The 26,303-nt window shown below is 42.3% G+C and overlaps 1 protein-coding gene across 1 annotated transcript; it reads right to left on the bottom strand.

Annotated features, from left to right (window-relative positions):
- On the bottom strand, nt 1–25,285 carry APOB (apolipoprotein B). The gene is made up of 12 exons (XM_012653063.1): nt 25,232–25,285; nt 24,505–24,681; nt 22,927–23,118; nt 21,840–22,007; nt 21,152–21,363; nt 17,436–17,557; nt 14,647–14,707; nt 11,677–12,050; nt 3,599–11,170; nt 3,080–3,194; nt 2,816–2,978; nt 1–1,867 (listed from the first exon to the last, which is right to left on the bottom strand). Exons 1-12 carry the CDS (start codon nt 25,283–25,285, stop codon nt 278–280), a joined length of 10,800 nt encoding a protein of 3,599 aa, XP_012508517.1. The 3' UTR covers nt 1–277.
- Between the last annotated feature and the right edge of the window lie 1,018 nt (nt 25,286–26,303).

Below are 26,303 nucleotides of genomic sequence, written 5' to 3'. Positions count from 1 at the left end.
TACACAGTAAAGACTCCATTTATTGGTCCCCCCTCCCCACAAGTTTAACAAAATAACTAAGATCCTGAATTTCTCTGACTTGTAGAAAATGTCATCCCCGCTGAGTTCAGAGACTTTCAGAGCCCCTATGCCAGCCTCGATGCAGGTTCAATTCATGTGTGTTTCTGCTCATAGTCAGCTGCCTGTTGCAGGGCTAGCTCAGTAAATACAGCTTGATTTTTTTCCCTACCATGTGAAGGTTTAATTGGAAAAGAATAAATGAAGATTGCTTTTTAAATTAGAGGGTGACAGTAAGTTCTCCCGGAGCAAGCTTTATGTAGGGGCTCATAGCTGTGGTTGATTGCAGCTTTTTCAGTAACTCAGTGATGTATCTCAGAAACATGTGGTAGTTTTGAATGGACAGGTCAATCAATCTTTCGGACTCAGCAATGAATTTTTCATAGTAATCAGAGACTTGGTCTGAGAAATCCTGCAGTTTATATCTAAACTGCTGGTGGTAATCAGAAATGATTTCCTTCATTGCAACAGTCAAGCTTTTAATTATTTCCTGAGCAGTGGCAGAAAGCTCTGCAATCTTCTCTTTCCCCTTTCCATCTGCATCAGTAAGGATACTAAGATATTCCTGGACAGCTCTGTACATACTTTGCTTAACTTGACCTGAGAGCTGGGAAACAAAGCCAGCAGCACTGACAGTATATTTGGAATGGAAGTCCTTAAGGGCGAGTACTAGGTTCTTGATCAGGTTGACTATCTTTTTTTCAAGTTCATAATATTTCACTGTCCAGCCGACTACACTTGAATCAAAATATTCTTCACGAAGAGCCTTTATGTACTGCTGGATCTGCTGTAACTCTTGGGAAGTTTCCTCAAGTTTGTTTTGAACAAGTTCATGGAACTTAACAAAGTCAAGGTATATGATTTCTTTCAGGAATCCAAAAGCATATGGAATATGTTTGTTGAAGATTGTGTTGATTTCCTGTTGAATATCATTAGTGAGATAAGTAAATTTCTTCTTTAAATGTTTAATTTTTCCTTCTATCTCTTGGAAAACTCTTTGTAAAATGTCCTGAAGATCACTTAGCATCTTTGTGATCTTGACAGACTGGAGGTCATTCAATGCCTTTTGGACATCTTGTGATGAAGATTTTAACAATTTTCTACACCCCAGGATTATATCTATTAGATCATATCTCCTTAAAACAAAGGGAAATTTAATCTTTAGGTCCTTGATTAATTCGGATTTCTCCACTAGGTCTTGGAAATAGGACAGCAGTATTTCTAACCCATTATGGACATTTAAATGTATCCGGGACAGTACCTCCACTACTTCCCTCATGGCCATAGTGCCGAGTTCATCTCTAGTGTACATCCCAGCTTTCCCTGGGAGCTGGAATCTGGTGGAGTTCAGGAAAGTAATGAATGAGTCAATCAGACGTTGGACTGTCATACGGTATTCTTGAGTAATTCGTAATAAACTGTCAAACACGTTAGCCTTGAGGTACAAAGTCTGGACCTTGTCCTTCCACTCCTGGTAGGTTTCAGTGGCGTCATTGGCTACTTTCCAGAGCTGTGTGTCCATCTTATCAATTTGTCTCATAGCCCCTTGATAGGCCCACTCAGCTTTGTTCTGCAGACTTCTTCTTGCCTTGGAAGAAGCATCTTTCAGGGTGAGTCCCGTGTGCTCCTGGTGGTACTTGTTGACATAGTTATAAAGGGCCCCTGTGGCCTTGGGCACTTTGTCTTTCAGGGAGGTTAGCAATCTAGAAGGTGCCCCTTCTTCCCAATTAACTTTGATCTGAATTTCCTCATTGGATTCCTGGTACCTCAACTCAGTTTTGAATATGGTGAATTTTTTATCTGGAGAGGACTGAATCCAGTTAAAAAAAAAAAGATGAAAAGAACATGATGTTTTCAATTACCCTGATTACATAATATACTACACTAAAACTTCATTACCAGTTAAAAGTAAGGATCAGAGGATCTTTCATATTCTGAAGGGAATTTATCTTTCATATGTCAGTTCATGTGTTTGTTTTATGGTTAAACAAGTCTACTGTTGTTAATTCCTCTTTATAACATGCCCCAGAAAGGATAAAAAAAATATGCTTGGCATTTGGCAGTGATACTTAACATTAAGGCTTTCCTGGGACTAAAAATTGGAAGAGGAGGAGGAGGAAAAGGAACCAGAAGAGAAAGGGGAAGAAGAGACAGGAAAAGACAGATTCAGGGAAAGAAGTAGTAGCAAAAAGGAAAAAGTTTGGAACCCACACAGCAGAGACCCAGAATCCCAGTATTAGTATTGATTCTCCATGCCCATGACTAATTTTAGTAATAGTAATAGAATGAGGTTAGGTCTTCTCCTCTGGTAATGGCCTCTTCGATTTGGCCCTGGCAGAGCTTGTGAGAATCATGAGAGGAATTTGATACATCTCATCCAGAAATGCTACTATGGGGAAGAATTTGGAAGCCTCAAATATTCCAGAAACCACTCCCTGAAAAATGTCCTCTGCCTAGTGTAGAGTTTGCCTATGGTTTGGATGATGAGGCATAACTCTCATCTTTCTGGATTTGTCCAGAATTAATAAAATAATAGTGTTAATATGATGTCACGGGTGCATCTAATAATTAATATCAATGAAGTACTCATCATAATGCTTACTAGAGAATAGTTTCCGAGAGAAGTTCAACGTGCTCACTGCCTGTCTTTTACCTAGTTTGGGAAATCTCTAAGAGAATACTTTGTCTAGAATTAAATGTGTCTACCCAGACTCTCTACTTGCTTCTCGGGGTGTGTAATCCATTAGATGGGACTCACCTGAGGGCTACGGTAGTACAAGTTCCATTTTAAAAACTCATCATCTTTTTCTAAGTCTATGCCCACAGTGCCTATGGCTGGGGAGGCTGCGGCTTTCTCGCGGAAATGGAGATCCGTGAAGGCTGGGCTGGTGATGTCAAGATGAACTTCTCTTTTCCATTCCCTGGAAGCAGAAAAGCAGATAAGCCGTCACGAAAGGAGTATGGAGGTGGCAAAAGTCACAAGGAGTTTTGAAAAGGGCTAAGTTTCAATAAAGTTCCATACTGAAGTCCTTTATATTTGCTGTTTTCTTCATACTCCGCACTGAAGTCACGGTGCGCAAACGCTCCTTTGGTCTTACAGACTAACATGCCATTTTCAATTTTGTGTGTTCCCACAACTGTAGAGGAGAGATTTTACATTGTCATTAGATTCATAACTATAGGAGACAGACATTTTCATTGAGAAACCTGAGAGAATTCTATCTCAACCAAATAACTTACTTATCTGTTTAAAACATGTAATGTGCAGTTCACAGTTGTTTTTAAATAAATAGAAGACATTATTAGTCCTAAAATAATTACAGAAAATCTATTTTCTTTGAGTCTGTTCCTTTTGAATGTCAGTAGATTTTATATAGTTTGGTTTCTACATGTTAGGTATGTATGTATCTCCTCTCTTATTTTAAGTTTTGCTATAGGAAGTAATTGTGCCTCTAGTCATAACTAAATACGTAATTATTTACTTATAATGCTCATTGTAAATGTAAGAGTATCTAGGAGAGGAGGCAGGCTATGCCCTTACCATTTATGTCATATTCCAGGAATTGTATGGTTGAGCTGCACGTGGAATCCAGGAATGTTTCAACATGATCTCCTTTGTTTTTCAAACCAGCACTCCACGTAGCATTATACAAGGGAGAGGCCACCCCCAAGCGTGCAGTCAGTGCTCCAAAGGAAGGAATGAAAATCCCAGCAGGTATAGAGAACTCAATGGCAGGGATCTCAACAGTCTGCTCAGGCATGATGATGGTGGGCAACTCGAAGTCTGCAATCTTGCTGGCCATCTCATTTAGATCCCAAACAGCATTGCCAACTGAAATACTTATTGGAAAGGTGAACTGGGACACAGTTAACTGTGATTTAGGCACAGTGATCTCAAAAAAGGGAACTGAGGAATCTTCTGGTTGAGAATATTTTGTTAACACAGCAACTTCAGGGAATTCTACTTTGGGTAGTGTTGGTAGGTTGAGGGCAAATGATGAAGTTCTTAGCTGCTTATAGATTTTTATTTCACTTAAGTCAAGTTTGTAGGATGGAACCTGAAGATCTGTAAATGGGACTTGGAATGCAGGTATGATAAGAACTGAATTTAGATCATTTAGTTTCAGCCCAGGGATGATGAATTCATTGTCCAGAACTTTCACGGGGACCGAGAAAGGATAGCCATTGGGGTTTTTGGTGTACACAAGGGCAGTTGAAGCATGGAGATACTGTCTCCTGTCAATGCTGGTGGTTATGTCCAGCTTGAGAAGGTCCCATAAGCTCTTTTCATAAACTGGTAGCATGACATATTTAAGGAAACTTAGGTGTCCTTCTAAGGCTCCTGCAATGTCAAGGTGTGCCTCTTTTGGGTCATTGGAAAGCTCTATGTGGTTCTGGACAGACCCAGAATGAACCTGGACCTCACTTTTCCAGCTGACTTTCTGGTTCTTAGTGTTGGCATGCAGGGCCACTTCCTGGCTAAGGGAAGGGACATTAAGGAGGGAATTGGGCTGACTTGCATGGACCTGAACAAGGGCTGACATTTTCCATGGAGAGAGTTCCAGGGTGGCTTTACTTGTATGTTCCCCATGTGAAGAAAAGAGGCCCTCTAGCTGTAAGTGGTTTTTCATATTGCGTTCCCAGACAGCATAAATGCGTTGGAGAGTGGCTTCTCCAGCAAAATTTTCTTTTACTTGAAAATTCCAGATATCATCAACTTTGGAAGCCCCTTGTAGCTTCACTGAAGACCGAGTGCCCTTGGAATTAAAATAAGTGCTGGCCTCACTGGCAATAGTTCCTGAATATTCCTGTGAAAGGACTGAACCCTTGACATCTCCTTTGGTAGATGACTCTATGGAAAGGTAAGAGGCGAGGCTTTCCAAGATTAGCTTGTGGTCAACTGCCCCCTGAGCAGTAGACAGCAGCTGTGGGGAATTGAAATCATACTTTAACTCAATGGAGGAAGAGACAGTAGGTTTTGACTTGGTATTTCCATTAAGTTCTTGCTTGAGATTCATTCTCAAAATTGGAATTTGGACTTTTGCAGTTGTTGTTACCGATGCTTCCAAGTTTTTCTTGGTTAAGCTAACAGTACTGTTATGACTGCCTTCCACGAATTTGTTGCTCAAGGACAGACCTGTGGCTAACTTCAACCCTCTTTTTCTTGTCAAACTTGAGGTGCCTTCTAATTTGTATTGCAGTGCATCAATGACAGATGAAGAGGAAGAGAGGAGATGAGCCACAATATCTGATTGATTATAAAGTCCAGCATTGGTATTCAGTGTGATGACACTTGATTTAAAGGAGAAATCATAGGTAATATTGCCCATGGCTGGAATAAAAATATCGTTTACAGTACCCAATTCCTTGAAATCTGGAAGAGAAAGCTTGAGAAGATTCCTAGGGATACGAAGAACTGGCAGCTCTAGGGATGGCAGGACTAACGTGTATGAAGGCACATAGAAGTCAGAACCCAGGAGGGTGAAATTAGGGGTGCTGATTGCTTTTGGGATCACATAGCCAAATTCCAACATCTCTACTGTGAATGGAGACACTTCAATATTGATGACTGGAATAGTGTATCCAGGAATTTGAAAGGTCCTAGGGAGGTTGTTCTGGGATTCTTCAACTTTGTACTTATCAAACTTAATTTTTGCTTCATTATAGGATTTGGTGAGGAAATCTAATGCATTGTCTTGGGCTTTCTCCAAATGACTGTCAAAGGAATTGAACTTCTGACTGATAAACTCATAAAACACACACAAAGGATTTGTGATGGAAAGTTGGTCTTTGTTTTTCTTATACTGAGCTTTTGCACTTAAATCAAATGATTGCTTTGTTGTTTTCAAGAATTCCTTCAAGCCTGTTTTTTCCCACAAGGAGAAATCTTTCAGTGGTGGAGTTGTGATTATTGTGTAAGGTAGAGTCATTTCTGGAATTGTTAAAGGAATGTTTAAGAAATCCAGGTTAGCTTCTCCATTTATTCCCACGTGGGCCTCGATGGTGTTCTTGTTGTTTCCAGCAGAGAAGTTGTGATTGTACTTATACTGATTGAACCTAGCACTTGCTTGCCAACTTGCTTCCTGGACACTAGGACTCAGAAACAGAGCATAGTTATTCAGGAAGTCTATCTTCCCTGTCAACTTTAATGGAAAACTAACTTTCAAATTCCCTTCATTGTTTGTGGATGCAGTAATCTCAAATGAATGGGCTGAAACAGAAAGAGAGTTTTTCAAAGTTCCAATAACTTTTCCATTTAAATGAGCATCGTGGTTACCAGTTATCTCTGCTTTCCCTTCCCTGAACAGCGCTGTGCCTTTAGCAGTTAGAATACTGCGGCCCACATGCTGGGATTCAACTTGTGACTGGATTTCAAATTTAGAAACGTGGGGGAAGCCAGATTCATAAACCAAGTTTTGGTTTACTCTTAGGTGTTTGCTATTGATCCTATTGGATAATCCAAAGTAAGTCATGAGTTCTTTCACAGTGAAGTTAATTTGTGATTCATGTATTCCCTCATCTGAGAACTTGGGGCAGGCCCATTTCCATGACCCTATTCCTGAAGAAGTCCATGCCATGTGGCCAGCTTTCAACAGTGTCTTGATTTCGTTGCGTAGGTCAGCCTGACTAGAGAAGTCCAGTTTGGGGATGTTCAATTTGTGGAAGTACTTAGTATTGCTATCCAGGGTAAGCTGATTGTTTATCTTGACAAGCACACCATTATTAACCTCCAGTGTATTTTTTTCTGTGTATAAACTTGCCACTGTGTCTGATTTTCCCTCAATAGCATCTCTAGAAAATAGCATTTCACTCGCATGCTCTGTTCTCAGGTACTTGCTGGAGAATGTCACAGATTCCTTCAGAACCAGTGGATTAATCTTAGGGCTTGAGAGTTGTGCATTTGCTTGAAAATCAAAATTGAGAACTTCTAATTTGGATTCTCCTTTGGCAGCAATGGAAGCTGCAATATCTGCTTTGTTTGCCAAAGTAGTTATATTCTGTATGTCAGCATTTGCGTCCAATGTGAAAATGGGAGACTGGATTTTCAAAATGCTATATAGCTTGCCAAAAGCAGGTACTTCAATACTGTGTGAGATGTGGGGGAGCTGGAATTCTGGTATGTGAATGTTAGGAAATTGAAAATCATTACGGTTGAGATTTGGGATTACGAATTCTGGAATTGTGATTTCTGGTAAATAGAAATCTGGCAGGGTGATTCTACCAAAAGGAATGTCCTCTACCTTGAGATCCCTCAGATATACTTCTGGAACTGGCCACTGCAGCTCACTGTTCAGCATTTGGTCAATGGTTCTGATGATCTTTGCTTTTATTTCTACTAAGTCAATGGTAAAGGAAGGAATGTGCAAGATATTGAGGATAGTAAATTCTGGCGTGGAAAATCTGGATGGGATTTTTTTATCTTTCAACTCTTTGAAGTTTATCTGAACGGATGGAATCCTTAAATCTGTTAGGGGGACCATGAAGTCAGGTGTCTGAAAGGTAGCTTCCTGAAGAGCCCGAAGACTGACTTCGAAGGTAGGCATGGTGCCAAAGACAGTCTGGATTTCGGGAACAGTGAACCCTTGTTCTACCAATGCTTTCACGCTTTCAGCCAAATCTGGGATAGAATACTGCTCTGCAAAGTCAGTAAGGTTCTTAGCAGCAAGATTCCACCAGTCAGAAATGTAGGTGACAAGTGTGCTGTAGACCTGGCCCACCAGAGACAGGTATCGCTCAAGTTCTTGCTGAATGTCCATTTGATACATTCGGTCTCGTATATCTTCCAAGGTCTCTTGGAATTTGGCTTTCATGTGAGTCAAAGATGTTGAATCTAAAGCATCCTGTAACCAATCAATGATTAAGGTTATTTTGATGTCCTTTAGGCTTTCCAGATACTCTGAGGCCACGGTCTTGGTGTCCTCTACAAACAGTTTTAGTGTTTCAGCTTTCTGTGGTAGTTCCAGAGCCTGAATTTTACCATTGATTCTCTGAGTCACCTCACTGATTTTGTTATTGGTTTCATCTACAAACTGGTGGTAATCAAATGACCTTAATTTCTTTACCAACATATCAAGGAATTTGTTAACTTCTTCAACGAATTTTTTTAAAGACAGCGCATCAAGCTGCTTGACAGCATCATCAATAAACCTGATCAATTTCTCGAAGTAATCTTTTATCTCAATTTGTTGTAGGACATTGCTTAGCTTCTGAACACTCTCCTTCAACTTGTATTGGTGGGCCAACTGGACTGATTTATCCATTAAAACCTGGATTTGCTGGTCTACTGCATATGCCTTAATTAACTTGTAGACTGTGGCTCTAAAAGCATCGATTTTCTCAGTTACCTCAAAATCTCCAGTAAGATCTACAACATATTTGACATGCTCAAGAACATCATGTATTCTTCCAAGTGGAATTGTAGTTCTCAATTGATCTAAAAGGACTTTGACATCAGTAGCCTCAACCTGTTGTTTTAACTTTCCAGCAAAGTGCTCGAGGTCTGTATTCTGAATGTGTGCCTCGAGTTGCTGCAGTTTTTCTTGTATCCACTTTCTGATTTGATACTTAGTATCCACATTTTGAATCCAAGATGCAGTACTACTTCCAGTTTTGTTAAAATCAATATTTTCAATAAACGAATATAGAGCATGGATTGTTTTTTCTAAATTTACACAGATAGGATAATGTTCATTAAGAATTTTTAATTTTTCAATGATTAGGTCAATAATCTTAGCAACAGTTATTTTAAGATCATGTAAATCGTAATTATCTTTAATATACTGATCAAATTGTATCACATATGTCTGCATTTGAGACAGTTTTTCATTAAAGTTGATTTTGGCATTATCCAATACAGTTTGTAGATCATTTTCTGTAATTCCATATTTTTTTGTGAAAGCAGTCAGTTTCTCCTTGGCACTTGAAACTTGTCTCTTCCAACTGAATGAATTCAGAGAATCATTAACTTGCTGTGGGAGCTGGCTCAGGGCTGCTCTGTATTTCCTCACAAATTGATCAATATCAATGCGCTTCAATTCTTTCTGGATGACTTCCAGTACAGTTATAATTATTCTTTGATTCCTCTCAAAATATTCTGGCAGGGTTTTAAAAAATGGGAGGTTGATGGTGTGGACATCTTGGTTTTTATCATACTTCACAAAAGCAACAATTGTAAATTCTTGGGGCTTGTCAATAGCATCTCTCATCTCTAAAGCATCAATGACATTGATTGGCTCACTGAGTACAAGTGGCACTTTAATTGGGTAGTCTAGTACAGTGAGGTCAGCCAGGGCTCGTCCATTGAGCTCCACGCCGATTTTGTCTTTAGTGTTGTAGGCATCCAAGTCCTGGCTGTATTCGTTGTTGTTAAATTGGGTCTTGAGTTTCCAGGTACCTGTCTGCTCAGCTGGAGTAAGCAGGGTGCTGACTTTGTGATCCAGAGCCGTACTGATGCTTTTCCTAGACATGAGATGGTGACTCGTGGATCCTTTGTAATCATGAGAGAAAGTGAGGGCCAGAGGTTCCGCTTTCAACAGGAATTGGCTGTACAGCTGCCCCGTGTGTTCTCCCCAGAGAGCTAGTTTCCCATTGCAGTTTGTATGTGTGTCGATGGCCATGGTAAACGGGGCCATTGCGGAGTGGAAGACGTTGCTGAAATGCAGTGAGTCTGAATTATAGTTTGTGCTGACGTCAAGGGCTGAAGCCAGCCCAGCAACGTTTGTGCTGAGCCGATGGCTAAACTCCGCACCGCGAATCTTAGCTATAGTGTCTGCTTTATAGCTTGCTGATAAGGCAGCATAAGAAATGGTGTAGATGTGTTTTATTTCATTATTTTGATAGGCTCCTTTTAGGTTACCACCCACATTCAGCTTCAGGGGTTCAAGCCGCAATTTCCCAGTGTTGGTCAGATCCAGAGCACTGTATTTCAGGTCATTGTTTAAAGTAGTTACCAGAGAATAGGGCTGTAGCTGTAAATTAAAATTTTGCTTGTAAAACTTGTCAGAGCTATAAATGTTGTCGAGTTTTGAAGAGAAGTCCAGGGATAAGCCTGCGATGTTTAGGCTGTGCGTGTGGTCAAGTTTCATCTCGGCGTACGAGCCCATCATGTCGTTTGAGAGCTTAAGTCCTTCTCGGCTGAGTTTGAAGTTGAAAATGTTTTTGCTGTCGACACCGAGAATCATGGCCTGATAAGCGCTTCCCAGGGACACCTCTGTGAGGGCGGCTTTTCCATCTAGACTGAATTTGGCACTGTGTTCCCTGAAGCGGCCACTTGTTGTTAATTTCACAGACGTCCCCGAGAGGCCAAGCTCTGCATTCAGCTCATTCTCCAGCACCAGGGGACTATACTTCAAGTTGGTAGTTGCGCTGGTAGATACTGCACCCTGGGCGATCCTTAGTGTTGCCTTGTGAGCACCGCTATTAATTTTGTCAGTGCCCAAGATGTCAGCATTTAATTCAAGACCGTGGGAATTTAGTGATCCAGAAAGCAGGGTGAAGAATCTCAATGACTCGTAGTCGGCCTGGTACTCAGAGCGCAGCAATGCATTTTGCTCGGAGAAGGTCAGATCCACCTTGTTAGAAGTGGCAAAGTTCTTGTACTTCCCATTGGTGTCTGATTTCAGAGTCAGCTCATAGTTCTCGTATTTCAGAGAAGCAACATTTTTAATGAGGCCACCTTGTAGATCAGAGGTAGAGGTGAGGGAGAGGGTTCCATCCTCATATCTTCCTGTTATCTGGTTGGTGCCCTGGAGGTAGGAGGAGTTAAACCTCAGAGTGGACTCTCCATTTAGCTGGCCAGTGGCAGGATCCCTCTGACAAGACAGGCCATATGTGCCTTTAGCGTAGAACGAAGAGACTTTGAACTGCCCATCAATCTTGACTTCCTTGACATACAAATGCTGTTTCTTTTTTGAACCCAAATGGACCGAAGCAGACATCTGTGGTCCCCAGGCACTAGATGCATCAAATGTTAGTAAACCTTTCGAGACGGGGCTGTTTCCAACTTTTTCTACGTGACTGAATTTGATATTGGAATCTAGAAATTTGTGGTGTAGAGACCCATCACATGATAGCGTGTACGTATTCCTGTGGTCATACGTTGTTTCTCCAGATCCTAACATAAAAATTAAAAGACATTGGTTAAATTCAGTAACAAATTCCCAGAAAAATCTCTATGTTAAGAGTCTTTCAAAATAAAATTCCATTTATCTGGGTCATTTGTACAATAGACTCCTCCCTCTATAATGCAAACATAAAATCTGAGAGCAAAAGGCATTACTGCAGGAAGCCTTCCCTGACCACCACAGACCTAGTTGGGTTCCCTTACTGAGTGTTTCCACTGTACTTTATATTTATACACTACACCCTATCACAGCACCTCTGACACTGAATTATAATTGTTGGTTCATCTGTCTGTTTTCTCTGTTACTGCCTAGTAGAATAATTAATACATATTATATGTTTAATAACTATTTCTATTAGTTGAATAAATGAAAAGACTTCCAAGTAGCAAGGAAAATATCTGTAAGAAAGCCCAAGTCCTTTCTTCCTTAGAGGAGGCTCTCCTATCAGAGCCTGCAGTGAGTTAGCCCGTGTGCCCCGTCCCTGTGCATGGCTCACCTTGCACACTGTAGGAAAGCAGGTCAACCACAGAGTCTGCCTTCACGTGGTACCGAGCCTGAAGGCTGAAGTGGTCTGTGCTGGTGTTACCACCAGTGTAGGAGGCGGACCAGTTGTACAAGTTGCTGTAGACATTCGTGGAGAGGTCTAGAACACCCAGGAGAGGCACTTGCAGTTGATATGACTTGGGAATGGTGAAAGCAGGAACTTGGAACTCTTGAGCTGGCAGGTGGAATTCCATGGGCTTGAAGTGGAGGGCTGGTGTCCTAATAGTCTCTAGCACCTTTAGATCTTTGGAGGATTTGCCACCAAAAGGCAACGGAATCTCAATTTTCATACTGTTCTTGTTCAAAGTATATTTGACCCGGCCATCACTGCAATGAACAACAAAGACAGTGTCTCCACAGTCAGACATCAGGAACTCAAAGTTTTCTGCCATCTGACCTACCCAGCAATATTGCACCTGCCCCATTCCCAAACCCCCTCTGCACTTTCCCTCATGCAGCTCCCTATGCCTGGATCCCTTTGCTTTTACCTCTATTTGCCAAACACTCAAACCCTCACAAAACTCTCCCAACAGCCACTCCTTATCATTACCATTGCGCCTAAGCCATAGCTAATTTCTCTCATTCTTATAGTGACGCAGTCCCTTACACCTCTCTCAAAGAGCATGGCACAATTCTGCTTTTATAATTGGTTATTTGTTCATTTGTTGGTGTCTACATGGTATCTTCTCAGAAAGACTATACCTTACCCAGTTTCTATCTTCTCACTGCACCAAATCTAGTATTTTTCACATAGGGGACACTTGATACATATTTGCTAACCTGAATGGAGGCAATTTGATATGTAGAAAAAACACAGGTGTAGAAGTCAGTAAATTTGGGTTACAGTTTTAGCTTCCACTAATTGGCAATGTCATCTTAGTGAATTAGTCTCTCCGAGTCTCAGTGATATTATCTGTATATGGCTAATAATATCCTTTCTGCTGATTCACAGAGATGGCCTTGGATATCAAACGAGAAGATATATCTAAAAGCATTTGGCAATCTTTTCAATGCTATGCATATACAATAGACTTATGATAATTTATAAAAATACAGTAAAACAGCAGGGTTTAACTGTTCTTAAAAAATAAACTGTTCATTGTATTATTCCAACAGGGGCTGGATGCTGCCTGCAAATATAGAAATGGACTGAGCAGTTTGGAATCTGACTTCATTGCAAGGATTAAGCTATATTGCTAAAGTGAAATACAGTCAGCCCCTCATGGATGCAGAGGTTCTGCATCCATGGATTCAACCAACTGCAGATCAGAAATATTTAGAAAAAAATGTGTCTGTCCTGAACATGTACAGACTTCTTTCCTTGTTATTATTCCCTAAACAGTACAGTATAACAACTACTTACATAGCATTTACATTGTATTAGGTATTATAAGTAATCTAGAGATGATTTAAAGTATGCAAGAGGATGTGTGTAGGTCATATGCAAATAATATGTCATTTTACATTAGGGACCTGAGCATCTTTGGATTTTGGTATCTAAGGGAGTTCCTGGAACCAATCCCCTATGAGTACCGAGGGATGACTGCATTTTCTCAGAATGCTGCCTTCATTCAGTTCTCAATGGCTGTTCTGACCCTCAATAGCTCAACAGCAAGCCTATAGTCAATAATTCCTCCAGCCACTCTTGAATTCTCCACAAAGGTGGACTTTACTTACGATGGAAGAAAGTTTAAAGGCTTTCAAATTCTGGTTACAGTGAGTAAAACATCTTAGGGTGAAAATACCAGAATCCTCCAATTGCTTTCTTAGGTTCTCTTCCTGACAGGGCTGGTGTTCACATTCTGACCTCATATTTAATAATGCAAAAATGCCACAGTGTTTATGCTAGAGTTATTAATCTCCTTAAAATGCTTAAATTATTTCCCTTGAAAATTTAAATTAAAAAAATAGCCTATAAATCATGCTAAATAAAATCTTCCATTTACTTCACATGGTTCTAGAAACTTTGCTGGTTTCTTTCTTTACCTTTTTAAGAAGAGGTTTTCTGGGATGTGGAAGTCTGGCAACCCCATTTGTTGGAGGTTCAACTCCTTTAGGCTATCGAGGTGATCTTGCAAAGTCTGGGCGTAAGGAAGACTCCCAGATGCCTTCTGAAGCCATGCGTTTGTTGCCTACAAAATGACAGGAGGTTTTTAGAGTGATGGGCATGAATGAGCCTCAGGGTACAATGAACATTAGGTGAAAATTCAGACTTGACAGTTCAATTATTAAGCAGGACAATGTACTGAAAGTTAAAAAAAAAATCACAGAAAATTATGAATTTGGGTTGCTAGTCACTGATTTCTTCCTGTGTTTGATAAAAGGAATGTCTAACATAGTCAGACTCTTAGCCAGTGTCCCGAAGCTTCTTTTTATACCATTAGACCCAGCAAACTGTTCTGCCAAGTAGCATTCATTTGTCATTTACCACATATAGCTTTGTGTAACCGGGTAACTACGCATGCGACAATGGTTCTTTTCTTCCCAGGAATTTGCTGGAGGCAGGAAGCATGCCTTGTATATCTCTGGATACCATCCTGAACCTAACTCACAATCGGGGTTGTAATGAGCACTTACAACCATGTATTTATAGCTGAATGATTTATACTTACAACTATTAATTTGGAACCCATGTGCCGGAAAGTCATGTCTGTTTGAGGAACTCTGTGATCCAAGAGACTATTGGCATACACAAGCAAGCTTCTAGGATAATCAGAGAGATCCATAGGGAAATTGGAAGCCACTTTTTTTGTATCCACGTTGGAGCCCGTGTTCCATTCAAATTCAATCTTCTCTTCATCTGAAAGTGCACATATGAAATAGTTGTGAGTGGTACTAGGTCAGCCTGCAACCACGGCTGTTGACCCTGCACTTGAGTAGACAGTGCTGTTGGACACGCTCGCGTGCGGGAAGAGGCGCGTACCGTAACGCCACGCCACCCTCTTGGAAACGGTTGAGCCATAAGCTGTGGCAGATGAGTCCATCTGGAGGAGCAGTTTAGTGGAGGACCAGTGGGTGAGGATCTCACTTCTGGCTTCTGCTTGCAAATGGGGTATGGAAATAACACCTTTGATTTTGCCTTCTTCCTTCGTGTCGCAACTAAGGAAAAGAAAATCAGCTGGCATCAATGATTTTGTCCATTCCATTTGTGGTGATGAAAACGAGATACATGAATGGCTCAGAGACACAACCAGAGCTCATACTCATTAACTGCTAGAACCAACATTCAGCACAAATTCAGGACTTTACAAAGAGGTATAGGTAAAAAGAGGAGCTTTTTGAAAGTTGTTTTGCATCCTGCTCTGCTGTGTACTTGCTCTATGGCCTCAGGCAAGTGATTCAACTCCTCTGAGCTACCATTTCCTTATCTATAACATAGGGAAACTCATACCTACCTTGCAGTTTATTGTGGGGACTGAGATAATTTCTTTAAAGCATCCAGCACAGTGCTTGATAAATAAATAAGTGCCTGGCAAATGGTAGTAAAATATAACTGGACATGCGCAGAGGGTTAAAATGTTGAGGGCTCTATATGCCGCTCAGATTGTAGACCAGGGACACACGTGGCTTGGTCAGATTTAAAGTGTAAGAGGATGAAGGGCAAGAGCCACCAGGGCCTGCAGCTCAGGTCAGAACCCCCTAAGCCTCCCTTACCTTAGGTGGCCCATGACAGCGACCTCAGTAATTTTCTTGTTCTGAATGTCCAAGGTGAGTTTGTAAGATATTTTGTCCTTAACAGATTCATTAATAACTCTGAGTATCGTCCCAAGGTCAACATCAAAATCCGGAATTTGGACTTCACTGGACAAAGTCACAGTTTGCCGATTATATCTGAATGTCATGGTAGCCTCAGTATGCTTCACACCTGAAAGAGTGCATAAGAGAATTGAGAAATGTATGGGGAGAAGCTACATTTTGGAAGGGAGGAGAAGAAAAAGCAGAGAAACTCCAAGAACTCAAGGTGCTTAAACAAAGATGCGGTTCAGTATTTTCCTTTTTAACTCAGTAATGTTCATACATCTGATCTATCTACAAGTATTTATTGACTGCCCATTATGAGTTAGGCTCTGCTCTTGGCACTGGGGTGTCCTTGCCTTCACAGAGCTCACCTTCCAGTAGGGGTAGATCCCTTATGTCAGGCGGTCATGAATGTTATGAAGAAAGGTAAAATTGGGTAGAGGATAAAGAATAGAAAGCGATAGAAGAGGTGCTATTTTGTATGTGGTAGTCAAGAGAAGTTCTCTCTGATAAGGAAATATATGGGCAGAGACCAGAATGAAGACAGAGGCTGAGCCACCTGAATTCTTGGGGGAGCACATTCCTGGAGGAGCACATTCTGGGAGGAGTACATTGTGAGAGGAGTACATTTTGGGAGGAGGGTCAGAAATGCAAAAGGCCTGAGGTGGGGAGCACTTGGTACGTTTGGGGAATAGTCAGGATTCACAGTCCTCTCGGTCAGGCAGACATGACATCTCTGTTACTTTCCATCCAAGACGCTTGTCCTGGTTCCTTGCAACGCCTGCCCTGGCCTCCCTCTTCCTGCCTCCCCCTTTCTTTGTAACAAGGTTCTCAGGCTTCCTTCAATTTACAGGCTCACCCATTTTGTATCTTTTATAAAACCGCTTTTACAAAACAATCTTTTTCCAGCATGCATTGCCCCTCCCCAGTGCTTTTTCCTGCGGATTTTTTCCTCTACTTTAATTTTCTGACCTACCATCCCTACATAAAAAAATCTTCCGAAGTGAACACCTAAATTTGCCCGTTCCCTAACACCTGCTCCTCCAGTAGCCTTTCCCACCTCACTAAATAGCAATTCCATTTTTTTTTAGTTGCTTAGGCTCCCAAACTTAGAGTTGTCCTGATTCTCCTTTTCCTCTTGCACTCAACATCCACTGTGTCAGCAAATCTTGTCAGCCTGATCTTCAAAATGTGGCAGGAGTCCCATCCCCTCTCATATCTCCCTCTGCACCACCCTAATCCAAGATGCTGCTGTCTCTTGCCCGGATTGCTTCAGTAACCCACATTCCAGTTTCTCTGCCCTTGTCCTCCTACCATCTTTTTTCAATTTGAACATAAATACAATCATGGCAACTCTCCAGTGGCTTTTATTTAATCCATAGAAAAAGCCAAAGTTCTTACCATGGCCTATAAGACCATCCTTCCCCTACCTCCCTGTATCTCTCTGGTCTCATCTTCTGACACTTTCCTCCCTGGTCTCTCTGCTTCAGCCAAACTGGCTTCCTTCCTTTTCTTTAAACATGGCAGCCATGTGCCAGCCTCAGGGCCTTTGTACCTGCTGGCCCCTTGCCAGTAACACTCTTTCCACATGGCTTCTCCCTTTATCTGTGCCAGCTCTCTTTTTATGCTCCCTTTACCAGGGAGTCTGTCCCTTATCATTCCAAATGGCACTGCCTCCCCTCACCCTCCCTCCTCTCTACCACCCTTAGCCCTTCCTAGACCTGTCTGTGTCCTGTTTTCCTCCCCAGCGCTGACCTGACATTTGGAATATTGACTTGTTTGGTTTTTTACCATAACCTCTATGAAGATAGAAACTTTACTGTTCAGTGTCTTAGCCCCACCCCTCAGAACAGACCTGCCAGTTATTGGGCGCTCAGTCAACATTTGTTAAATATGTTAAATTAAATGTGCTCTTGAGAGTCCTGAACCTGAGGCTGAGGGCAGAGATGGAGCAGGCCTGTTTTGGATACTCACCTTCTGTCTGAGTTACAAACTTCAAGGTGTCCACCAAGGCGCTGTCCTCTTTCTGGAGCTCATAGGTTGCGCTGACAGAATACTGCTCTACCTCTCCCGTAGGCTTCAGTTCCAGCTCGAATCTAAAGATATTACAATGCAGACAGTGCATAATGTTAGAGCTTTCAATGATGGTGATAATGTCCCCAAAATAATTCGGTGTCAAGTGCTACAAAAATATGGTTCTCATTTTAACATTGTCCCTTGCCCCTAACTAAGGTGATCTTTATGATCCCTTCAGTCCAAGAGCCCAAGGCAAGGGAAGATCCCAGGATTCCCATGGCTTTTGGACAAGCAGAGCAGAGTTGGCTGGTTGTGCCAGCAACACTGAAAATAAGCTGTGGAACTGGGGAGTGCTGAAGACAAGGGGCCCCTTAAGCACAGTGATGGCTTCCAGCATGTTGGGGGGCTCCAGGAAGCTCATACCAATGGGTCTGGAGGCTCAGAAACATGGACCCCGATTAGGAACAAATTGGAATCTGTGTCATAATCTCCTCATGCAGTGCATAAGGGAGCAAGAGGGGAGAAAGTATGGGCCAGGGGACCTTGCTTGAAATACCCAAAGGATGGTGCAAACAATTGAGGCTGGTGACAGGGGCTTAGGACACAGGACATTTTTTCCTCTGTCCTGCTAGGGTCCATATGCAGAAGGTAAGAAGATGCTGGGCCAGGCCCTGAGCATGTCTGACCTCGTGTCCCCCGTCAGCGGATAGTAGGAGGCAGAGTCTGTGGAGCTGGCGTTGGAGTAAGCACCTGACGTGCAGTAATTCAGGCCAGTAAAGAACGGCTTGCAAGCTGACCAGGACTGCCTATTCTCAATTAAAGGTGGGATCGCTTCTGTTTTGGTGGTAGACACCAAATGCAACGTGTTGCTGGCGACGAAAGAGAAAACCTGAGTTGTCTTCAAGTCATGAATTGAAGTGAACATCACAAATCCTTGCAGTGAAAATGCCCCCTTCTCCTCCTCTCTAGCTCCCCTCCATCCACGCTCAACTCAATTTATTTGATTTACTGAGAAATAAATAATGATAGAAGAACATCAATAAGACTAACGATCATAGTGACTCTTAGGTTCCAGACATTGCATTAATTTTTTTTCATTTGTTACTTGTAATCCCCATAGCAGTAGGCGTAGGATTCTCATTTTACAGAAGAAACAGAGGCTTAGAGGTGTTACATAACCGATCATGGGGGCCTGAACTTAGGTGTACCTCTTCCTTCAAAGGATACAGGGGAAGAGGAACCCTGTCTCTCTTTCTCTGAAATCCCTTACCCTCTGCTGGCTTCCTTCCACCAGCATTAAACCAGCTCAACTCAATTTACTTGGAGACACACACACACACACACACCCACACACAGACACACACACTCCTTTCTTTCCTTTCTTGCTCTCCTCTCCTTCACAATCAAGAGAGTTGTCTGCCTTTCTTTCAATGTATTTCTCACTGAACTGATATCTGACTGCTCACCTCATCATCTTCGGAAAATGCTTTTTCATCATCTCCAGTTCCCTCCTTGCTCCTAAATCCCATGAGCATATTTAGGCCTTATTGTCCCTGACCTCCCAGAACCCTTCAATAGAATTGCTCCCTTATGGCCAGATATGGTACCCTCCTGTCAAGTATGTACTTGAAAAATTCATAAGTATAAGCAAGTTCAACTGTTAGTTGGGTGTGGTGGCTCACACCCATAATCCTAGCACTTTGGGAGGCTGAGGGGGAGGATCGTTTGAGGCCTGGAGGTCAAGATCAGCCTGAGCAACATAGCGAGATCCAGTCCCTACAAAACATTTAAAGAAAACAAAAAACAAAAAAATGAAACAAAACAAAAAAATGACAACAAGAAAGTTGAACTATGTCCTGATATCGTCTAAGGATGGTTTCTTCGAAATACCTCTTCTTCCCTGCCCCAGCATTATTTCTTCACTTTGGGGGTGCCCCAAGACCAAGCTTTGCTGGTGTGCCTAAGCCCTAATGCCAGCGTTAGCCTGCCCGTGGGGTGACCCACCCCTGTGGCCACTCCTTGGCTTCTGTGGCCCTTTCTGGCCTTGGTTCTCCTGCTTCTCTGGTCACTCCTTCTCACTCTTTGCTGGTTCCTCCCCCTCTCCCTTTACAGGTTTATCTTCTCCACGTTTCTATCCTAGTCTGTGTTTGACCTCGACAACCTGTGTGTGCTGACTCCCAAATCCGTATTTCAAGCCCAAGCCTCTTCACTGGGCTCAGACCCACAGGTCCGTTTGCTGGCTGGATAGTTCTAATGGGCTGTTTCCTAAGACATCAAATGCAGCACATCCAAAACTGAACTTGTCATCTTCCTCTAAACCAGCAGTTCTCCCTTTGTAACCCTTATTTCAATGAAGGGCATCCCCTCCCCGCTTTCTTCTTTCTTCTTCCTTGTCCCCATATCCAGCCAATCACCCAGCGCTCATGATTCCACCTCCTGGCAAGTTCTAGAGTGCTCACCGCATCCTGCTCTCCTCCGGTGTGGGCCGTCATCCCGTCACCCATATTTGATCGCAAGAGACTCCCAATGGGTCTACCTGCCTCCAGCTGTGGCTCCTTCCCACCCATTTTGCACTCTGGAGTCAGAGTATTTCTCCTAAAACACCAGCCTTGTCTTCTTTATGCCTCCATTTCAACTCCTTTGCCTTCAGAACAGTCCAAACTCCCTAAGATGGCTTCGCTTACACGGCTGGGCACCGTCTGGCCCCTGCCAACCTCTCCACGTCATTCTTCACTTATGTGTCCTGAGAACTTTGCCATTTTGAGCTTCTTTCAGTTCCTTGACCCCTATTCCTTTTGCTTCAGGACATGACATATGCTTTTCCCTGTGCCTGGAACACTCATTTCTCTCTCATTTGCCTGGATAACCCTGATGCGGCCCTCCGACGTCAGGTTGAGCATACTTGCCTTAGGGAGCCTTCCCGGACCACCACAGGCTGCGTGATATATAACTCTGTGGTGCTCTAATACTGTCTCTAGCTTGACCCTTACCTTCATCTTTACTGCTTGTTTAATTGCATGTCTTCCCTGTAAACCATAAGCTCTAGAACGTCAGGGTCCTTGTGTATTTCACTCAACAGTCTTGGTACTTATCAGGCAATTAAATACTATCTTTGAATGAACATATCTGTCCAAAATATGGAAACCAAGGTAAACCAGTGGCTGAGGATATCATTGAAAATGGAACTCTCAGGAAGAGGCTACATCCATACTCATGAGATTAGGAGTTTCATGCTTTACCTGCTGAGCTAGCTACCCTACCACAAAAATCAGTATGTCCTTTGGTATTTTTCCTGGGGAAAAATGTTCATTTCCCAAGGATGATTTCTTTAGAGCTAGTATTCCTTTGTTCTCAAAACTAACAGTCAAACAAACAGACAACAACAAAAAAATCACAACCTAATAACAATGAATTCAGCAGTAAGTCATAATCTCCAAGCAGAAAAATATAGGACAATTTAGTAAAAAGTGAAAAGTGGAAGAAAGGGTAAATATTTAGTGAGTCTAGGCTAGGATGAAAATAGGTAATCCAGAACATTTCTTTCCTACTCCTCTCCCCCTCCTTCCCTGGCACCTGAGTTATCTCAATTAACTATCTAGTCTGGCCAAATCTTGCAGATACATTCTCAACGCTCTCTTTCAAACTAGCTCAGCAGACCTGGTGGAAAGAATTACCTGCCACTGAACAGCTTGACCGGCCTCTTTGGAGAAGGAATGATAAACTTCAGCTGCCCAGCTCTGAGGGAAACACGAGCCTCCAGGCCTGACTCATGGAAGAAGTTGGTGTTCATTTGGACCCCGCTCCTAGCAAAGTCTGGGATGATCATGCCCATATTTGTTACAAACTCCACAGACACAGAGGGTTTTGTCACCAGTTCGGCCTGCATCTAAAAGTCAGAAAACAACTTATTCAGGTTCAGTAAGTACCTCTGCCCCCCCTGGCAGTCAGATCAACCACCCTTTCCCATCTGCAGGCAAACATCTCTGGATAACTCGCACCGCAGGAAACATTGCTGTGATTTGTTTGGAGGAAGAAAAGCAAGTTCTCAGTTCTCTAGAGCCAGACTGCAGTACCCAGGACTAGAAGTATCTGAGCTAACTTAAGCACAACCAGAGGAAAAGATGGCAGCAATACTCATTTACTGAGAGAACTGAGCACTTGTCTTACTGCGATACCCCAACTGGAGCTAGAGAGGTGGCACATTCTGGTGGAACCCGAAAGTTTTTCATAAAAATTAATAAGATGATTACAATGTTGACGCACTTTCTCTTCAACTAGAAACACATTTTAAAAATGTGCAACAGAAATCCACCCTGGAGGAAAAGAATAACCTAAGAAATCAAAAGGCAAAGGGAGCCTTACATTGGCTACTTCCAATTTCACTCCAGCCTTGGTTCCGGGAGTGATGACTCCAGATGAAGACATCTGCAGCTGTAATCCAGCTCCGGTGGGGAGCTCGAAGGCATTGTCCATGAAGATGTAGTGAAGGAAAAAGTCATTCTTGGAACCCTGCCTTATGGCCTCTGCAATCTATAGGTCCAACAGGGGAGAGCAACTTTTAGTAAGTCTAAATGGGTTTTGTTAAATGCAACCTCCCACACATTGGACAATAATTCCTCTTTATCCAGAAAGGAAGAGACTAGTATATTCTGATAAGCTGAAGAGTTTGAAAAAATAAAGACTAATGGTTACTGCTCTCAACGAATCGGGACATAAGAAATTGCTCTGGATAGAATATCATGTCATTTTCAACTGGTGACTCGGAAGGCACTTAAGAATATTGCTGGGCTTCAGACCTTCGTGAACTTTAAGTATCGTGTATGGCATGGCTTAATTCTGGTGTTTTGGAGGATTCTGAATGTAAATGAAGGTATACTTGAAGTATATTATATTATTATGGTAAAATCAATTTTTTGAAACCAAGAATCTATTGAGATGATGTACCTATCAATTTGCATTTTAAAAATAATATTTCCATAAAATAACTTGAGATCTGTTTTCTTAAAGCCAACACTGTTATTTATCAAATCATAAGGAGTATGTTTATATATTTTATCATTTATTAATACATTAATAAAAATTATGACAAATAAATATTTGGATGGTGGTTTACAGTTTGCCAAATTCTTTCATACTCACTGTATCATTTCTATAGTAGAAGGACCTTCAGCAAAGGTAGAGGAGGGTACATTTGACATTACTTTCTAGATGAACAAATTAATTCTCTTAAAAGATATAGCTAACATTATTAATAGCTTAATTTCCAGAAGATACCAGTTCTTTGTAATCCAAGAATCATCTTCATCGAGATTCAAGGCAAATCTGTCTCTCTGAAGGAAGTACAAGCACCTTCTCTAATTTGTAGGGCTGGGATCCTAAGGGAGTCTGGGACATCTAAAAAGAGCACTGTCCAATTTCAGGGGCCCTCTGATGGGGCCTGGCCACTCACCATCTGGGGGATCCCCTGCAGAGTGCGCGCGCTGATCAGCAGCAGCTCTCCCAGGAACTTCAGGTCACGGAGCCTGGCAAAGCCAAGCTCCTCTCCCAAGATGCGGAGGTAGGCTCTGGCTTCTGGGACGTCTTTGGATTTCAAATCTTTAATCAGATTCTCAACATTGAGCATAATTCCATTTACCATGTCCTGAGATACAGTAATAAAATGGCTAGTGAGATGTCATCACTGTTCAACACCTTCACATTCCTGATGTGGGGCCTCTCTGCTGCGGCTATTTTGTGTCTGAACATAAACTCTCCCCGTGAGGACACAGGGCAGATGCTGAAATCCGGACTAATTCCTCTACACCGAGATGAAAATCACTGAGGTCTTGTCAGGGATAGTGGTGCTCCCAAAGCTGTTCTTAACTTGAAAATGTAGGCATAGTAAGTGTGTGTGTGGGGGGGTCCCTGTTCTTTAGGATGCCAGGATTGCTCGGACTCCTCAAGATTGGAGGACTCTCAGCCCCCCACCCCTTCCCTGTGCAGCCCCATCTCCTATGACTAGGGGGAAGTATTTGGGGTTTCTTGAGAAAGTGTAGCTGCTACGTAAATTGGCCAAAAGCCTAAAAAACACTCCATCCTAGACAAGTTCTTCTTCAGAGAAGTAGAATTCCATGGACTGATACCCAGGCACTGAGAAAGAAAATAGAAGTTGACAAGACCCAAAGCGGAACGACGACCCTCAGCCTCAAGTGGAGGCCAGGAAATTAGGAAATGGAGGGCAGGTCACCAGTGTGCACCTAGGAATAAATTACTGCCCTGCTTCTCCAACCTGAATGTTCACACAAGGCACCTGGGGGCTTGTTCAAATGCAGGTTCTGATTCAGTAGATCCTGGATGGGGCCTGAGACCCTGCATTTCTAACAAGCTCTCATGTAGTGCTAATCCCCAGACCGTACTTTAGGTAGTAAAAAAATTAAAGAATAAGAAGCTACAGATTATACAACCTATTTTACTCCTTAAATGGGGGCTTGTTGCTAGCTTCAAAGTGGATTTTTGGTTCCATTAGCTAGTGTACTGATGTGAGTAAGAGCCAAAGAAAGCAGTTAATAATCATGAAAATATTAATTTAAAACTTATAATCATACCTGCTTATTTGAACAATCAATACCAGTGTCAGGCATCGTGCTTAGCATTTTAGATACCATATTTCATTTAGTCTTTAAATAACCTTGGGGGATCTGGACTATTATTAGTACTCTGGGATGTGGAAACAGATGCCTATAACATCAAGCAAATTGTACGGGTGTGAACAGCTTCAAGACAGTGAAGTTAGAACTCAAATCCATGGCCCCCGACTCCACACCTGTAATCATTATGCTAGAGTGCCCCTACCTAGGCACACTGAATTTCCAGGAAGACCTTAACTGCAGAGGATTCTGACTTATACTGGCAGACCCCATAGGTCTGGCTAATAAGAACCATAGTTATTGCTTCAGTTTGATAGTATCTTGATGACTTCCAGGCTTAGAATAGAGTGTTTTTGCATTGAGACCCAAAGCTTTCCTTGAGAGGATACTTAAATACATACCTGCTCACGTTTATCATCTTTGGTGTAGCCAAAGTGGTCCTCTAAGACCTTGGAGACATGATCAGGAACTTGGCCATTAACCCAGTACAAAGCTTTGTTGACACTGTCTGGGAAAAATCCTTGTTTCCCAAAAAGAGCTTCCAGTGTTGGCTCAAAGCCTTTTCCCTCCAAGCCAATCTGAGAAAGAAAATCAGGCAAGGGAATGCTGTCAGGTTTCTTTGTTGTTGGTCAGCCTCCTATTCCCTTCCTTATGTCTATTTAACTAAAAAAGCATTTGATGCGTATTGCTGGGCTGAAGCTGAGCTTAGCACTTCACAGAAGTTGTCTTGTTAAAATTTCTCCAGAACCTTGAACTGATTACTTGCTTTTTATCTAGAAGAGGTAGCTAAGGTTCAGAGAGGACAAAACAATTAAATCAAAGATTCACAGTTGGAAGTGGATTTGGGGTTTGAACCAGATCTGACTAGGCAGCTCATACATTTCCCTGGATTTGGGGTTTAAGGGCTTCTCTGAGATGTCTGTATTTCCATTAACACTAAGAAGTCATGCTTCAGGTGACCCCTAGTGGGGAGAGAGGAAGGTGAGGAATGAGGGAAATAAAAAGGCTTCCATGTTCTGGTAGGAACAGCCTGATGGGTCTTGTTCCTCTCGGGTTGGCTCACGCTCCCTCAACTCTCGATTATGGTTTACAGAACTGGCTGGAGAACTTACGACTCCTCACACGTACCTCGAAGAGGTCAGCTGCAGCAAATCCAAAGACAGTGAGGGTCGTTTTCAGCATGCTTTCTTTAGGAAGGTAATTATTTGGATCGAATATAAGATTCCCTTCGATTTTGGCTGAGGCTGAATTGAGTGATGGAAGAGAGACAGATTTGGAAATCTGATAGTTCCGGGAAAATTTTCTGAAGTCCATGAGAGTTGGAAGTTGAGATTCTCTCAGAGCTTCTTTCACTAATGTTTTCAGACTAGACAAAAAGAAGTATATTTTGAGCTGACACACCATGTTACTTATTCTTTGTCTCTTGTAGCCCAAGTAAATGTGGATTTCCAACTGCTACCAAATATTTGGGTTTCATTTGCCCCAAGACCTTGGGGCTCAGCGTCTCCTGCACATTCGCACAAGCATCTGTTCCAGAAGAAAGCACACTCCGCAAAGGGCAGGCAGTGGCTCTACCAGAATCCGCACCCGGAATTCCAGCCCAGACCCCACAGTGGCCAATGGGGGAAAGTTACTCTTACTTACTCTTGGATATACAATTCTTCTGAGTTCAAGATGTTGGCAATGTGGGAAGCCACAAAGTTCTTCACTTGCTCATTCTGTTCCCGTGGCAGAAGTTGGATGATTTCACTGATATCTGACTGGGAAGGAGTCCTCATGAGCATGAGATAGGCAGCCAGTCGCTTATCTCCTGGAGAAGCACCATCGAGGAAAGTCTGAAGAAGGACCCCCTGCTCCTATAGTCAGAAGAGGAGATGGTCATCTCTGTCCCTTGGTCAGAACACAGAACATGCCTGGCAAACGCTGGCATGGTCTGCTGGTCTGCAAGCTCTTTCTTAAGCACAAGTTTAATATCTCTCTAGTAACTCTTCAAATGCCGGTATTGAATCTTTTTGCCAATGTTCCCTAGAGCATCATCAAGGTAGAGTTCCCAGAAGATGCCCATCGAATGTATCTTAATTCAATTACATTAAAATATAGAAATTATGGCCAAGTGATGACTTGTTTGGAATATCTACCACTAAGTGAAAATAAAGTTGTTTTAACATAAATTATTTTAATGTGAGGGTAGAGATGGGAA

Source organism: Propithecus coquereli, unplaced genomic scaffold, assembly GCF_000956105.1.
Source record: "Propithecus coquereli isolate 6110/MARCELLA unplaced genomic scaffold, Pcoq_1.0 Scaffold41, whole genome shotgun sequence".
In the NCBI taxonomy this organism is placed as follows: domain Eukaryota; kingdom Metazoa; phylum Chordata; class Mammalia; order Primates; family Indriidae; genus Propithecus; species Propithecus coquereli.
This window is presented reverse-complemented; position numbering and strand designations above follow the sequence as displayed.